Source organism: Cynocephalus volans, chromosome 5 (genome assembly GCF_027409185.1).
Source record: "Cynocephalus volans isolate mCynVol1 chromosome 5, mCynVol1.pri, whole genome shotgun sequence".
NCBI lineage: Eukaryota > Metazoa > Chordata > Mammalia > Dermoptera > Cynocephalidae > Cynocephalus > Cynocephalus volans.
Genome location: NC_084464.1, coordinates 39,698,242 through 39,716,192, shown reverse-complemented (window position 1 = coordinate 39,716,192; position 17,951 = coordinate 39,698,242). Strand labels below are relative to the sequence as shown.

The window sequence follows — 17,951 nt, the reverse complement described above, 5'->3', positions numbered from 1 at the left end:
TTATAGAGCAAAACCATAAGTGGGGGTCCCAGGATTCGTGTGGGAATCTAGTTGGTTTGGGGAGAAGTCAACACAATTATCTCTGGCATCTTCACTAATGTCCTCCTTGACTTCTTCAGGTCTGGAGGATATGTGCTTCAAAGCCGGCTTTTAGTTGATAGCAGTTCTGCAAAACAGCTCAAGATTGTTGTTACTGATATTGTCCCTATTTACTGAGAAAAAAACATCTGGTGGCCCTGAGGTCTTGTTTAGCCTTAGAGAGATATACATTTAACTAACTTTATTCTTAGTGTTAACCCAGCTGGGGTTACTCCCAGGAATTCAGCCCAACATTAAGCAGATTTTTTCCTTTAGCTACTCCCTGCCCCTAGTCTTGAGTTCTGCTCTGGCTAGGGGTGTAGAGACAGCTTATGGGATATTGGGAGGTCTGCCCATTTCAATAGTTTTTATTTTTCATTGTCTCCTTAACTATGTTTTCATCTGTGTTTTTCCCTCTGAACTTAGTATCATCTTGTTTCAGGCTGATACTTCTTCTAATGGTCATCTCCACCATATTTTAAATATTACAACAACACTACAAACACTTACATAATGCTTCCTACATGCCAGGAACTGTACCAAATGTTTTCATGTATTAATCCATGTAAACATCAAAATAGATCTCTGAGAATGGCAATATTATTACCCACATTTCACAAGTGAAGAAATTGGGGTACAGAGAGGTTAAATGCAAGGTAGAGATGGGATTCCATTCGTTCAAGGAAGTCCATGTTCTTAAACACTCACTCTTCTCTCTGTGAATCCACATAATCTCAAAATTAACTTTATCTTTGACATATGTATATCAGACTTGGGGGAAGAAAGAGTGGCTTAAAGCAGCATATATTTTGCTAAGTATGCCTGGCTCCAGATGGGAATTCTCTTGGGTATTGATAGGCTGGAGCTGCGTACAGTACCACACAAGATGGCCAGGGGAAAACCACATGGAAACTAGTGAAAACGCCTAGGACAAACTTCACAAACTGATGTCCCCTGATGCCAGGCCTCACTGCTTATTATCGAATGTGGGCCATTATGATGATAGGAGCAAAATTAACTAGGAAGAGCACATGAAAGCACATACCATTTGAAGAGGGCTTTGCAAATCTTTCTCTTAGGAATTGCATATTCGTGATTCCTGAAACCGGCATGAAACTTTTACATACTCTTGAGTCTTTAAGCTAATCTTTATTTCATTCCACAGAAGGTTACATGTAATGTGGGAGCCCCAAATCTGAGAGGGCACTCGGATAGTGTTTACCTATTCCAAACAAATCACCTGGAGGTCCAGCAGGTAGAGACATTGGTTTATTAGACTTACAAGAAGCACTGATGGCAGCTAATTGGTCAGAAGTCTGCACTGCCATGTACATACAGCAGCAATTACATACAGCACAGTACATACAGCACTGCCATGGAGTTCAGTTAACAGATCCAAGTAGGAGTGTAAGTCATTTTCAGGCTTATGTGCGGACCCTTACCCAGCTTACATAATTCAGAGCATGCCTAAGATCTGGGCTACTTTCCTGGTGCCAGAGTACTTGTTAATTTGTTCATTTACTTAGGGTCCTGTTCCCTCCCACATTCTGTTTGTCTTAAAGGTGATGTGCCTTTCCTTGGGTAATTGCCTTGGCCAGGGGCAGCCTCCTTGAGGGGAGCGGGAACTCTGGTATGCAAGGGAGTGGGGAAGAGGGCTATGTCCAGCATTTACCTTATAATACAGCTGAAAGAGAAGGGATTCATAGTTTGCTGTGAGGGTTAGTTCAAGCATATCTGGAATTGGCCTGAACTACTTTACTGAAACAAGAGATATAACTGCGTGGCACTGACCCTGGTCAAGGTGTGATATGTATTGATTAAGAGCGCTGTTTTCTAACTGTTGGTGGGAAGATTTTCAGGGAGATTTGTACTGTCATGTCAGAATTATTTCTTGATAAGAGTAAGATTGATGAGTACCTGGTCTCAGTGAAACCCCTGGAGGATTCTGCCATTGGGTCTAGTTAAGGAGTAAGAATATGTCTACGTGACCTGCAGGGTATAGGAAACTCCATCTGAGACTCCATTTTGGGCTCCCTGTTTTTAAGGTGTTCCATGTATAAGTAATGATTTCTGATTTGGAAGAGAAAGTATATCTGTATAGCTCCAGAGAGGACAATTGGAGCTCATGCCTGGCCTTTATGAACCTCTTGTGATAAAGTAGCCTTTAACTGCGATGCATATCCTTACTTTAATACTATTGCTAAATTGTATCCTTTTCCTGAAATAAAGTTTACATGCTTAAGCATTGTTATTTGGGGTCCCATGAGTCTTCTTTAACAATGAAACCCTGTCTAACTGCCACTGTTAGTACACATTATTGGCTGTAAAATGGAAAATAGAGGAATTTTCAGAATGAGCTTAATAAGGGAAGCCTTCTTGGAGTAGTGGATTTTTAAACCAAACATTTAAAAGGTGATATTTATTAAAAAAGAAATACTTAAGGAGTACTTACTACCTGCCTGTCAGTCTGCTGTGTATTTCCACATATTATATATTATTTAATGAATAGGTGAAAATTAGAGCAAGAGAGAGTTAGGAAGAGCAGGAGAGAACACTCCAGCTGAACTGACAAACGAATACTATGATAAAGGAAATAGGTGGTGAACATTTGTCTTAAATCAAATGAGGAAAATTAACTTGCAACAACAGGTCCCAAATAACTATGCTTTAATATACTCCTTTCGGGGATTAAAATAGCAGTTTATTTTATTGCTTTAATCTTCTTGAAGTGTTAATAATAAAATGGTAATACCTTCTTCCTATTTCACAGTGACAAGAAAAGCAACCAAAAAAGAACCCGCACAGCTCCCAGCTTACGACCACCTGACCACCAGCATCTGCACTTATACGCTTTGCCTTCCCTCTTATTACTGTGAACTCTTGCTCCTATTTAAAGCCAAACCATCCCCTCATGAACTGGATCTTTTTCCTCTTCACCTACTCAAAATCATCATTATTGCAATTTTCTTTTCTTTTCTGCATTGTCATTTTACTATTGGACCATTTTCTTCCCGTCGTTTTATAAATGTGTTATAATTTCTCTCATTTTAAAAAGAATCCTCGTTTGATCTTCCTTCCTTCTACTACTACCATCCCATTTCTCTGATCCTCTTTATATTTAGACGCTGCAGAAGATTTGATTTTATTTACTGCCTCCATTTCAGATCCTCCTTTTCTCTTTTATACAATCTCTGATCAGAATTTCACCCCCATCACTCTACTGAAATGGCTTTTTGCTGGTTCACTGGTGACCCACATTACTAAATCTAGTGGTCAAATTTCAGTTTGAATCCCACTTGACCTGTTAGCCATATTTTAGATACTCCTTTCTTCTGAAAAATTCTTTCTGCTCTTTTCTTCCACTATAACCCATGCTCTTGATCTTCCCCCGGCTCACTCAATCCCTTTCTTTGGTTCTTCCTCATCTTCCTGACCTAAGTATTGTGCTTACTACTCCCTCTGCTGGAATCACTATTCCCCACGTATCTGCATCGTTTGCTTCTTTAACTCCATCAGGTACTTGCTTGGAGGTCTTCTCTGACTCCCTCATTTAAAATTGCAGTCCTTTTGTATTTCCTACCATCCTTCCCTGTTATGCTTATCTTCATAACACTTACAAATGTATTACTATTTTAAGTTTTTCTTTTTTTATTTAACAGTTTTTTCTCTTCTGTACTAGAAAGCAAGCTCAATGCAGTGATGATTTGTGCGTGTGTGTATTATATATTTTGTTCCAGTTTCTAGAACAATACCTGGCACATAGTAGCTACTCAACATATATTTTCTGAATGAGTAAATAAGGAGGAAAAACTTGAACAGAGACAAAACATAAAATAGGTAATAATAGTTGTCTTCAGAGCCCTTGTACCACCCAAGACAACAAGATGGAAAATGATCAGATAATCTGTCTAATAAGCACTAATTGAGCTATCCTCTCATAACTTTTTTTTTCTTTTGACCGGTAAGGGGATTGCAGCCCTTGGCATGGTGTGGTCTGCACCACGCTCAGCCAGTGAGGGCACCAGCCATCCCTATATAGGATCCGAACCGGCGGCCTTGGCGCTACCAGCGCTGCACTCTCCCGAGTGAGCCACGGGGTTGGCCCTCTCATAACTCTTAATTTAAAATCGCAGTGCATAGAAACACACCACACACAGAGACATATATATATATATATATAATATTTATTTCTCTTGAATGAAATTTAAGCACCATGGTTAAGAGATATGCAATTGAGCACAGTGGATAGAACCTTGGTGCTCATTTCTACATAAACCTTCTGCTCTGTCTGTGTAAAACATCAGTCTGCAAGGATGAGTCACGGTTTGGGAAAAAAAGAATCTACAGAGGATAAAAAATAAATGTTTCTGCTATTTTTTATTATGGACAGTATTTTGTGATTCCTATAAGAAGGCAGAAAATTAGAATATATTTGACTCATTCTACTTTATACCTAAGTAAGTAAACTAAGTAAACTTTATAAATTATCCTATAAACTAAGTGAAAGGTGATGCTGAGCCATGATAATGTGATTAAGGACATAGTGACATTTTCTGCTTAAGTTCTGACACTGATTATTCCCTATGACATAGTGGCTCTACCTTTTTTAGGGAAGGGTCTGATGAAACATAAATCTATGGAGAAAAGATGAAGTTTTGAAGAGAATTAGTAATTTCATAGGAGGCTTTTATAATCAGTATCTCTATGGAGATTTATTCTGTTTCTTGATCTCCTGTCCGCACTCTGGGATATTAATTCTGAAGTAATGCATGTCTAAACAGTATGGAGATGATACAAAAAATAATATAATCATTGTTCTCTGGAGAATGATTCTAAAAGGATTTTCATTTATTTAGAAATGTATAGTATATTTTTATGCCAGTAGGACACATACCATAGGTTGTTTTTTGGTAGAAGAAATGGGAAATGCTAAGCCATGGGTCTCCAAATTCTGAACATTGGCTACATTAATGATTCCTTTAATAAACATCATCACAGCCCAGCATCATGTTTTACTTAGTGAATAAAGTAGAAAGAATCAAATATATTCCAATTTTTCTTCTAATGAGAATACTAGAATATCTTCCATAATTAAAACTAAACCAAAACCCCATTCTCTTAAGCCCTAACTAATCTAAATATATCTAGCCTAATCTATGTGGACAAAATACAAGAGTTATTCCTCAAAAATATGTATATTGTGTCTAACAATGACATGTTTTGAGAAAAATTTATTAGTTATGTGGTATATTTTCTGAAGTCTATAGATTAATCTGAACTTTCTTAAAATTTTTGAGTTAAATGAGAAATTGCTAAACTCATCCTTTATCCAGTTCCTAATGATGCCACTGGCAATACACCCAATTTTTGGAATCCTTATTCATTTGCAGAAATTCTAACATAATACATGTTTTACCAAGTTATGAGAGGTGATTCATCCAAATGTCAAGTCTGAAGAAACATATTTGCCTTTAAGATGGACATTCATTCATTTGACACAAACCATTCATATCAATTTCCATTATGACTGGTGAAGGACTGCTGCCATTAATGTAAATGTTAAGAAATCATCATCCAGAGAATACCAAATCATAAAGATTCCAACAGTTCCCCAGAATTCATCTCACTTCCCTCTGCTTCTATTCAAGGTTATCCTGATAACATATGGAGAAAGTAGAGATTTAAAAATCTTCAAACATTTTAAGCAGGAAGACCCCTTAGCCTTCTTTTGCCATTATCAAGTATTAACAAGGACTGAGTATTGACAAGAAATTCTTTCTTCTATGTAAAGCAAATACCTCATGGTCTTGCTTTATCTCCTTCCTTCTTCATTCTCTATTGCCTCATGAAGTCAAACATAAATGTCATTAAACCCAATTATATAAATGATTAAAAATCTGCAGGATCCACAAGTGAATTATGGTGTTGGAAGTACCAAAGCTACATAATTGAACAATTTATTTTGGCTCTCATTCATGCATTTGGCACTATAAAAGCACATTTAAACTCCCTAGAAAAAATAAGTGCTTCTTCTGCACTATTTCTAAGATCTTTGTTTTTATATTTGTTGAAGACCTGCCAAGTATAAATCATTGTGATAGAAACTGGCATGGGAACAAAAATGCTTGGTGTCTACGTTTGTGGCTAGTATTATGCAAGTGTAGATCACTGTTTTATCCTGGTGTGGAGACCTGGGGATAAATGCTTGACTTAAAGGAACTTGAGAGGAACACAAGTGATTGTCAATTCACATTTTCTCAACCTACCTAAATCATTGAATTCCCCACCTCATTAAGTGCCTCTTCAGTCTAACAACATATGTAGAAGATGGGTGAACAGACAATCTCAAAATCTGATCACTCCTTACTGTACTCCTGCACTTCCTTTCCCCAGCACCTTCCTCAGGGCCTCTTTAATATCTTTGTTTCTCAGTGTGTAGATCAGGGGATTAACACTGGGAGTGACAATTGTGTAGAAAAGAGTAAGGAACTTGCCCTGATCCTGAGAATAAGTGTTTGCTGGCTGAAGATACATGTATATGATTGTACCATAGAAGAGAGAGACAACAATTAGGTGGGAGCTACAGGTGTTGAAGGCTTTCTTTCTCCCAGCAGCCGACTTGATCCCGAGCACTGCTCGTGCAATGTAAGCATAAGAGATGAGGATAAGGATGAGTGGTGCCAAGATGATAAAGATTGCCAAGGCAAAAGCCAGAGCCTCAAGGGTCATAGTATCTACACAGGCCATGCCAATTAGTGCTGGCATCTCACAGAGAAAGTGGTCCACCCGGCTGTGCCCACAGCGGGGTAGCATCAATGTCTGAGGTGCCATTATGAGAGAATTGCCAAAGCCGCTCAACCATGCCACTGAAGTCAGCTGCCCACAGAGGCGTGGGTGCATGATGATGGTGTAGTGCAAGGGTTTGCAAACTGCAGCATAGCGGTCATATGCCATGACGGCCAGGAGGACACACTCCACTCCTCCTAGGGCCAGGACAAAATAGAGCTGGATGGCACAGCCCATGTAGCTGATGGTCTTATCTGGGCCCCAAAGGTTGTAGAGCATCTGAGGGATGGAGCCTGTGGTGAAGCACATGTCCAGGAATGAGAGGTTAGCCAAAAAGAAATACATTGGTGTGTGCAGCTGGGAATCCAGAGCTGAGAGCAAGATGATGGTCATGTTGCCAAGAAGAGTCAGCAGATAAAAGGTGAGGACAATCACAAAGAGGATCAATTCTAGGTGGGGACGGTCAGAGAAACCCACCAGGATGAAGCCTTCAAAAGAACTTGTATTGTATTTTGCCATCACTGGTGACCACATATTACCTGCTGGGAGAAAGATGAGTATCTGTAAAGAACGTAGATATACCCCCTCAAAATGGAATGACTGGTAAAATGGTAGAATCGAAACTTCCTTGGAAATGCAAGATGTTTGACCCAAAATTTTGATAGGTACTGATTAAGTCATTATTTGGTCTGAGGAGCACAGTATCAGGGAGTTTTTCAGGTTCCTGGTTGTGATTACTTACCAACAGTTTGCATCACTTTTTTTCAATTTGGCAGGATATAAAAAATTACTTTCAAAGGGTGATTATCTTACAAGGAAATGAACACTCAAAATTCTCAATTTTTTTTTTTTTTTAATGAGGAAGTACCAAATTCTCCTAGTCATATTTAACCCATGAGTAGGAATATTGGCTTGTCTGAGTGTCTCTGGAGTGGAGAACCAGATTTGCTGTTAGGTGGACTCTCATTCTAAATGCTGTCTCATCAATACTGGGAAGCCTAGAGTCTTATCCAAATTCAACAGGGTACCAGTGATCAAGAAAACTTTTAGGAAGATGATTACCTCATTATTGTTTATATCTCCATCTCTGATCCCATTCATTCCATTTACTGGAGCAAGACCCTGACATCCATGTGTCAGACAAGATAATAATGAGTTTACATCATCACCTCAATATCCCCTATCCTAAACCTCTGTGATAAAATTATGTTTTATATCACCAAGATGTATTTTAACCCTGGGACTGGGTGATTTTTCTGTTGTTGGTAATGCTTTCCTGTGAAGATGAGAAAGACAGAAATAAAGCAATTCCCAGAACTCAGTCCCAATGGAACTAATCTTTAATATTCTTTTAATAGCCTTTCCCTTCCTCTTATTCACATTTTATTCTCGTAAAGAACTTCATTTCCACCAAGCCCCACTGATTAGTTTATTTATCTGTCTCTTGTGATCCCATAGAATTCAAGGATTTTGCATCTCCTACGAAACTTCACACTTTCAATTATTTAGTGGTGGTTTTATGTCTTAGGGTGAGTGTACTGTAAAATGTAAATTAAATAAAGGCAGAGTCCCACTTACTAATATTTTTGAATATTTTCCTAAGCAGTTAGTAAAAAGTAATAAGGTTGTGACTCTTATTAAAAGGGAATGTATTGCAATAATCAGCTACAATGTATATCGACAAAATAAAATTAAAAAAAAATAATAAATAAATAAATAAATAAATAAATAAATAAAAAAGGGAATGTATTATATCTCAGGTACGTTGAAGCACAAAATAAGGTTCAAGTCCACTGCTCTGAGAAGGCTTTGCCATAATTAAATCATTTTGTAGCATGTGTCCTCAAGAACAGCTTTAAGATTTTGTACATTAAAACATTGATATTTCCTGGAAATTAAAGGATTGTCAAAGTCATCACTCTAGAGTCTGAAACAAGCTTCTACAGTGGTGATGGATGGATGTGATAATATCTAAGTGGACAGACAATTCTTTGATTTGATAACTGAGGGTCAATACTTATAATCAAGCCAGCATTGTTATTAAGGGCTCTCCCTCCACCTCTTATAAAACGGAAATTTAAGAAATCAATATTATATAATGGTCAAGAAAGACCAGGAGCTGGCCTGTTAGGTCCCTTGGTTACAGCATGGTGCTGATAACACCAAGGTCAAGGGTTCAGAGCCCCTGTCCAAAAAAAAAAAGAACATGTAGGTATATACAAATTAACAGGGGTGTTAGATATCAAACTGGTGATAGTGGATGTCTCTGGTGAGAAAATTAGATCAAAGACTGAAACTTTCTCTATACCAGAAAGTATCTATAATGTTCCATTTCTTTAAAAATAGCTGAAAGGAAGTATGACCGTAAAAGAATAGCTATTAATTCTGAATGGTAGAATACACATACTTTTTTCCATTAGCCTTTGAAATTTCTGTTTTAAAATCTCAAAATATAAAATAAAATATAAAATTATCAATTACAAGTCATTTAAATATTCATATAACTAATATTACATACCTCTTATGAGCTAAGCACTAATCTTAACCATTTGTTTTAGTTTACTTCATTTTCAAAGCAGCCCCACGAGGTCAGCAGTTTCATTATTCAACTTTACAGATTAAGCCGCTGAGGCCAACAAAGTGATGAAATAACCTGTACCAGATCACAGGGCTGGTACATGGGACCACCTGGATTCCCTGAGGTTTCACTCAAAAGATTACTCCCTCATTCATAACTCTAACTGCAGGTAGGCAGCACAATAATTATACTAAATCTGCACAGAAAGAAACTAAATAAATTGTAAAATTGAGACTGCAACTTGTGTCTTTTGTTTCACAAAGTTTAATATAATGAGTCTTATTGCTTGTAAACTGAATTACAGGTGAAGATGTAGACAAACAAATCACACTTTTACTCAGCAAATGAAAAATACACTTAAAATTTGCCCGCCAGGATGTGTTAACACTGACTACGTTGGGCATAGGAACCCTGCCAGAACGAGCCGCAGCCTGGCGTCAACTGTCCCTGCAGGAAGGAAGCACAGGGCAATTGTGATTGACAGTGACTGTCTCATTCCAGGGTTACCATACTCAGAAATTTCCCTATGACTTCTGTGTGTGTATATGAACATTTATCAGCCATGAAGGAGAATACAAACACAAGTTATTTTCTTTTGTTTCTTGTTTCTTAAATCAGCCAGAGTACCCACGAAGTGTGAAATTATACAAGCAAGATTACCTTCATGAATTTTTCATCCTGATTCAAAGTGGTTCTGGTGGTTAAACCATCCATTCATTTTCTGCCTTTCTGTTTATATTGTCACATCAATTCAATCTCTATTCTTCTTTCCCATGCTTTCCCTTTGGGAGGACTGAATTTCCACATTTCTGGGCTTTAAATAACTAACTGTTAAGTCCTATGTTTGCCAACAATATCACGTTAAATGATACGTGAGTGTGACTCTCCTTATTTGGACCAAATAGACTGCCTTCTAAACACTGTGACATGACAGTTTCCTCACAAAAGCCATCCACATTAATCATTTAATTATAGTGATGCAATGTTTCACTTCTAGCATTTCAATGTGATTCCATTGTTACAGAAAACAAGACAAACTTGTACATCCTCTGTGACTTCTGGATCCTTGACCAGGTAATTTAAATTTCACGAGATTTTAAAAACATTGAACCAAACAATGCTCCCATATCAACTATTATCTAATTAGCTTACAAAGAGCCAGAATGGGGATTTACTGCTTAGATTGTGTAGAGTAATGAATCATCAAGTCCCAGGGTTAAGAAAGGTGTGGGCACATCATACCTAGACAAGCTGCTTGTTCTGAGCCAAATGGAACACGAAGTAAATGTGAAACCATAGAAAACCCAGACGAACGTGTTATGTTTCTTCTATTGACTTTCCATGTTTGAGTTCAAAGTTCCAGTGGCAATACTCAACAGTCAAACACTCACAATTACTGAGAGCTCAATATTCAATACACTCTCATGTGATGCAGAACTATCATTGGTACTTCTATTCTTAAGATTTTCCAATTCAGTAGATTCTACTACTTTCTAAATTCATTTTTTGGTAAGAACTCCATTAATGAGCTAAAAAGTCTTTCTCTAGTTTCCTCACAGAATAAGTGATTTTAACCAAAATCTTTAAAATTCGATCAAGCCTATGTAAATAAAGGGCATAGATGTTAAGATTGTGGAGTATTGGCATAATAAATTAAATTGTCCATGGTTTGGCCATTGCCTAAGGTTATATAAAAGATCATCAGGTAGTTTAGAGACCTAGGTCACATTTCTTCCTTCACAGGATCATTAACTTACCAAATTTGACTGCAACCCCAGAAATGCCATATTCACAGTACCTTCTCTTTCTTGGGACTTCACTTAGAAGTCCAAGTGGGAAGGAATAAAAAGAAAAAAAATTAAAATTAAAAAAAAACAACAAAGAAAAGAAGTCCAAGTGGGATAATCAGAGTACAGACAAGGAGAAGAGAAAGATGATATTTAGGAAATCTACGCGAAAGAGAAAAAGATAAAAGGGCAACAGGACCAAAAAGGGCTGAATGGGGGTGGATGAGGAGAGGTTGATGTGCACACAACAGTTATACCATCTGAGGCATAACTGTGAGATACATCCACATACCTCACCTCCCAGCTCCAGAGAAGGAGCCAGAGAAAGAGCAACATGAGGGAAGCTGGGATTATCGCTGATGTGCAGTCAGCACGAGGAACACTTAAAGAAGAAAGGGCTGAGTTTGAGAAAGAAGAACTCCTCGTGGGTTTCTGAGTTGATATAGGATTGGATACTTCCTTTTCTGCCTTAACTAATTATCTCTAACAAGTGTTGGGAGGGTGTATGGTCTCGGAGGAAATATCAGTCATCCCAACACACACCCCCCCCCCCACAAAACAAACAAACACACACACACACACACACACACACACACACACACACACACACACACACGCGCACACACAGCAGATTCACTTAAGAGAGAGACAGAAAGAGCACCAAATCAACATAAAAGTCTGTTTTCATCATCAAGACCAGTAGTTAGTAATAAGCATCAAGGCACAGAAAGTGGCCACCTCACATTCCGTTCACTACGGAACCTGGAGTTAAACAAAAGATGTACCGGATACATGTGCACCTTGGTTTCCTTTTGTGATACAAATCCTTTACAACTCGCTTAGTGCATGCAGTGCAGGTAAATGCTATTATTTAAGTGTCTTTACCATTTTGTTTACTTAAGATAATTTTCCATGCAATTTAAAGATCCATAACAATAAAGCTTAATTTTAATATTTTCTATTTAAGATAGATATATATAGAGAAGGAGGGTAAGTTTAAAAAAGAAAAAGGTTATTTCTGACATTTAAAATTAATACAAAACAAAAAATGGCCAAAATATATTAAAATAATTTTATTTCAATTTGCCTAATTTGGTCTAAAATTATCAAAATTATCTCAAGAAAGTTACTATCCATCTGACTGACAAATGACTTCAGCTAAGTCAGGTTTTGTTTTATAAAAAAATAATAACAGTATGCATGTGCTGTTTCAGATCACTTTACTATCTGTTGCAGTCATAAGGTAAATGATAAACAACTGCATCTCAAAAGCATATATTCTGCATTTAGATGTGAAAGACCTCTTAGGGGGATAAATTTTACATTTCACCTCTGTAGCTAGAGATTTTAATTTATACACATGAGCGACCACATACAAATGTGCTTTGTACCTTTAAAATATTATTTAAATGTTAATAATAATAATTGTTAATAATAATATTATATGGCCTACTAACTTCAGAAACCATTTTCAGGTACTTTTGTCAAGTAGAAACAGAAAATATCTGGTCATTACTATGTCAAATATTATCTTTTAAGCATAAACATTACTAAAGTTAATAATATAATCTTAATACTACTAATTATACAGGTAGGGATGGAATACATTAGCTAGAAACAATGCTAATATTATTATCTCCATTATATTATAAGCAAATGGCATATAATGATTTTTTCTGTCTGCAGAAATATTGAAACATACAGACGGGCAGTCAACACTAGTCAATATTAATTCTGTATTGCAGCAAACTTCTTGGCACAATAAGATGAGTTGTTCTCCTGAGAGTTGCTCCTTACACTTAGATTCAGTTATTAGCTTGTACTACCAACTATTAGCCTAGTATTTTCTCATGGAAACTAAGGAGAAATACCTAGAGAATTTGATGCTCTCAAGAATTTCATGTCTGAGATAATGATTCCCTCTGAGAAATGAAGGTGATGAGGTCCTCATGAGGCAGTTAATGAAGGATGTGAAGCTGTTAACCAAAGAAGAAAATTCAGAAGCAATCTTTAAATTTATTTTTGTCTCTTCACTTCTAGTCCTTTTTCTCACACTTGGCCCATCATCACTCCTAACCCGTCACAAATACATTTAAACTTGTAACTGATGGAAATACTATAGCTGTGGAAGGCTATTTTCTGCGAAATAAAATAATACAATCCTAGGGTTATATGTGATTGCAAGAAATACTTCCTAGCACGTTACAATATGACTTAATATATCATAATGTGACGTCACATAGTGTCTTCAGAAAAAGAAATGAAGTCTGCGTCAGTCATCTTTTCCATCAAATGCAATTACATTTAAACAAATTATCTTTTATTACAATTCAGTCTAATGATTATCACTGTAGCTTTTGTGGAATTGAAGAACAAATTATTTATTAGACTTTTATCCCATGTATTCATAAAATTGCTGTCAAATTGATGCCAGAGGAAGGGTCCAGAAGGCCTGATAGTCAGCCTCCACCGCCCCCCCCTTCTCTTACCAGCTCTTGACTCTGCCACAGGAAGAAATTCAAGAGCAGACTAAAAGGTGAGAACAAGTTTAATATGACAAAAAGAGACACAGATTTCACAGAGGGAGTGTGCCATAGCTCCAGAGACTGAGCAGGGCCCCCGACAAGTTTAACACAAAAGTAAGAAACACACACTTAAAGTTTAGTACAGAGTTCAGGCTGGCTCAAGAGAATGAGCAGCCACCTGCTAAAAGTAAGCCTAACACAAAAGTAAGGCATGCACATCTCAGCCAGCGAAGTGTGGGTTGGCCCCAGGAAAGTGAGCAACAACCCTGTTTTCTGCTGGGATTCGGCTTTTACAGTTTCACTATCTAATGAGCATTCAGTTAAAGGGGTGGTTCCCTGTTATGTAACATAGTCTTGCACATGCTCAGTGGGTCTCTTTTGGGAACAGGTTCATTGGTCAAATCCTATCATATGCACTGAACATATTCAAGAATATTTGGTGCTCTTTAGTACCTCTAGTGGAAGGTCATTCCGAGGATAAACTCCCTTCCACTGAGCATGCTTGGTCACTGGGGTCATATAAGCAGGTATAAATTCTTTTTACTGAGCATGCTCAGCTACTGGGTTTGTGTGAGTCAGCTCCTTATGCTCTCAATCTCCACTGTTGGTGCCAAAAATAGGCCCAACAAGCAACAGTAACTCTCCTCTAGGGGAGGGGCCTGAGGCCTTGGGGAGTGGCCTGAAACCCAGAGGTGTGTCCTGAAAACTGAACCCAGGGAAACTGAGCACCTCTTACCTCAAAATGACCATCGTTTCTTTGAACTTTATTTCCCAAACCCGCTTTTCTTATTTTCATCTCTTTGTGATTTTAGTCATCAAGTCTCAAAACACCAGTTTTCTTGAGTCTTTTCTTTCCCTGAATGCTCACATTTAATAAGTTTCTAAGTCTACTTATGACATCTGTCTTTCATAGCTCTGACTTCTTTTCCATTTGCACTTCTCTTGTCCTAGCCCAGCACCTCATTGACTCTAGTCTGATTTGTTACAAGAGCCTGTTCATCTGTTAATCTCTAGTGTCTCACTACTTCAAGTCTTTCACTTAGCTACAGAAGGAGCCTTTCTAAACTGTAGGTGTTATCCCGCATGTACTCTACGTCCTGACGTCGCCCTTACTGCCCAGAGAAACACATGCATATTCTTGAATAACAATGTTGGTTCTGGATCAACTTTTATTTCCAGCTCTATTTAAGAAGCTCCTGTTCATTTTATGCTCCAAATGCATTAAACTACTGACCATTTTCCATAAATGATGAAAAATTGAATCATCTCTGGAAAATAGTTTGGAATAAAGGGAAAAGAAATAAATGGCCTTAGGAGATAGAATGGCTCAAACTCTAGTTCAGAAGCAATCACTGCAGGGTCAAAAATTAGAAAGTCTCATTTGCTATCACTGGGGAGAAAAATTACTCTGAAGGGTTGTTGTAAAAGTTAAATAAAGTAAGAAACATTAAATATCTAGCATTGTCTCTGACATGTGGTAGATCACTGACAATCATGATCTCTCCTAACTATATCTCCTTGCTTGTGATGTTCTCTCAGATGAGAATGTTTATTTTATAAAAACAATATTAAATAATCAAGGCCCAGTTGACATAGTCTCCCAGGAAAATACCCTTATTCCTCCCTGTCATATTTATGGCTATTCTTACATGTGGGTTCCACAAGCTCTTTATGCAGGTCTCTTTTAGCATTTATTTCTCTTTATTTTAGATTTTAGTTTATTTTAAAGAAAACTTAGAGAGGTGGATTATTGGGGGGTTAATTCTTGATTAAGAGAACAAAAGGTATATAAAGAGAGAGAAGAAAGGAAAATTGAGAAGAATTTAGCAAGATGAAAGAATCAAAATGCTTATTGTGGTTGGCATGTGAAGGAACATGGGAGTAGAGGCGGAGGACAGTGAAGTGGGAGAAGAAGCAGCCCCTTACCTGAGCTCCCTAAAGAAGAAACCCTTTGGTGGAAAATAACACTATCTAGTACCTCTATTGTCCATTTACACAAAGTCTAGTATATAATATGAGATTACTAAAAATGAGAAGAAGCACAGGGACCATATAATCAAGTGTTTTTTTAAAGGCCATAGAAGTAGATCTTTAGAGAATCTAGATTTTGAAGTTAGCAAACAAGTATTTGAACATAACCATGATTAATTTGTTAGAAGAAAATATAGAAAAGAACAGATGAACTCATGGGAACTTCACCAGATAATTGAAATATACAAAAAAGAATAAAATATACATCCTGAAAATAAAAAGTAAAATGACAAATTTAAAACTCAGTCTGTGTTTAACATCATAATAAAGGAATAGTGACTGGAGACAAATAAGCAGAAAAAAACTGACAACAAGAAAGAAAAAGAATGGAAACAAATTATGAACATAATGATATATAGGTCATACACAAATCGTTGCAAATAATTTTTAAAAGACACAAATAATTAGATTACCAGAAGAAGTGAGAAAAAAATGGGGCAGAAGCAAAATTTGAACAGATAGTGGCTAAGAATTTTCCAAAACGAACAAAAAGCATCAATAAACATGTTCAAGTATCTCAGTAAATGCTAAAAACAAATAAACAATAAAAAACTTCATAATCTCTATCTTGACATGATATCAAAAGCATGATCCATAAAAGGGAAAAAATCAATTGATCTCATTAAAATTGAAAACATTTGCTCTGTGAAAGGCCCTGTTAAGAGCATAAAAGTCCAGCTATAGACTGCGAGGAAATATCTGCAGACCATATATCTGACAAAATACTTGTAACTAGAATACACATTCCAATAAGAGAATGGGCAGAAGACATAAGGTGATATTTACCCCAGAGGTTAAGCATGTAAAAATATGTTCAACATCATTAGCCAGTAGGGAATCGCAAATTAAAATCACAATGAGATATCAGTACATACTTAACAGAAGAGTTAAAATAAAAAATACTGAAAACACCAAATGCTAAAAAGAATGCAGAGGAAGGATCTCTCATACGTTGTTGGTAGAAATGTAAATAGTACAACCATTCTGGAAAATAACTTCATAAAAATTAAACATACACTTACCATGTAACCCAGCAATCACATCTCTCAACATTTATCCCAGAATAATGAAAACTTATGCTCACACAAAAATCTAGATATTATTGTTTATAGTAGTCTTATTTGTAATACCCAAACACAGAAACAACCTAAATGTCCTTCAGCAAGTAAGTGGTTAAACAAACTGTGCCACATACGAATCATGAAATACTACCTGACAATAAAAAGGAACAAATGATTGATACATATAACAGCTTATATGGATGTCAAAGGAATTAAGCTGAGCGAAAGAAGTCAATTTCAAAATTGACCTTTCAAAATTTATATACTGTATAATTCTATTTATAAACCTTCTCAAAATGACAAAATAATGGAGATTGTGAGCAGATTAGTGGTTGCCAGGAGTTAGGGATGCGGCATCAAGAGGGGAAAAAGATAGGTGTAGCTATTGAAGGGTAACACGAGGAATATTTGTGGTGATGGTACAATTGTGTATCTTGACTGGGGCTGTGGTTACATAATCTACACATGACAAAATTACATAAAACCACACACACACACAAGTGATTGTAAAACTGGTGAAATCTGAGTAAGATCTATGGATTGTGCAAATGTCAATATTCTGGGTTTGATATTGTACTGTAGTTATGTAAGATGCTTCATTGGGGGAGACTGGGTGAAGGGTAAACAGGACCTCTTGGTATTATTATTTTGCAACTCTCTGTAAATCTATAATTTTTTAAAATAAACTTTTTAAAGAAACTTAAAAAATAAGAATGATCTGTATGAACTAATATAGGATGATTTCTAAGTTACACTGTTAAATGAAAACAAGCAAAGTGCAAAGAGTGTTATACACTACCTTTCATATAAGAAAGAAGAGGATATAATAAAACATCCACATATCTGCTTTTTTATGCAAAAAGTAATACAGGAATGATAAACCAGAAACTGATGAGATTAGTTACTTGCAGGGGAGGGATGTGGAATAGCGTGTAAAAAATGAGAGAATGGAAGATGGGTGGCAAGGCTGAGGGGAGACTGACCCTTTTCTAAGTACAGTCACCTCTCGGTATCCCTGGGGGACTGGTTTTAGGATCTCCCTCAGATAACAAAATCTGAGAATGCTCAAGTCCCTGTTATAAAATGACATAGTATTTACATGTAA

General features: G+C 36.8%; 2 protein-coding genes across 2 annotated transcripts in view; one reads left to right on the top strand and one right to left on the bottom strand.

Moving 5' to 3' along the window:
* The window catches only part of LOC134377893 (zinc finger protein 184), a 944,311-nt gene that overhangs the window by 406,809 nt on the left and 519,551 nt on the right, over positions 1–17,951 (top strand). The window lies entirely within an intron of this gene.
* On the bottom strand, positions 3,974–7,398 carry LOC134378135 (putative olfactory receptor 2W6). The gene is made up of 2 exons (XM_063097114.1): positions 6,451–7,398; positions 3,974–4,012 (listed from the first exon to the last, which is right to left on the bottom strand). Exons 1-2 carry the CDS (start codon positions 7,396–7,398, stop codon positions 3,974–3,976), a joined length of 987 nt encoding a protein of 328 aa, XP_062953184.1.

Excerpts from the sequence above, each read along its gene's own strand:
- LOC134378135 (XM_063097114.1), bottom strand. The coding sequence starts at position 7,398 with ATGTGGTCACCAGTGATGGCAAAATACAATACAAGTTCTTTTGAAGGC. Across the intron at positions 4,013-6,450 it reads TGGGGAAAGGAAGTGCAGGA|AGGATAGCTCAATTAGTGCT; the intron begins GTACAGTAAGGA and ends AAAAGTTATGAG.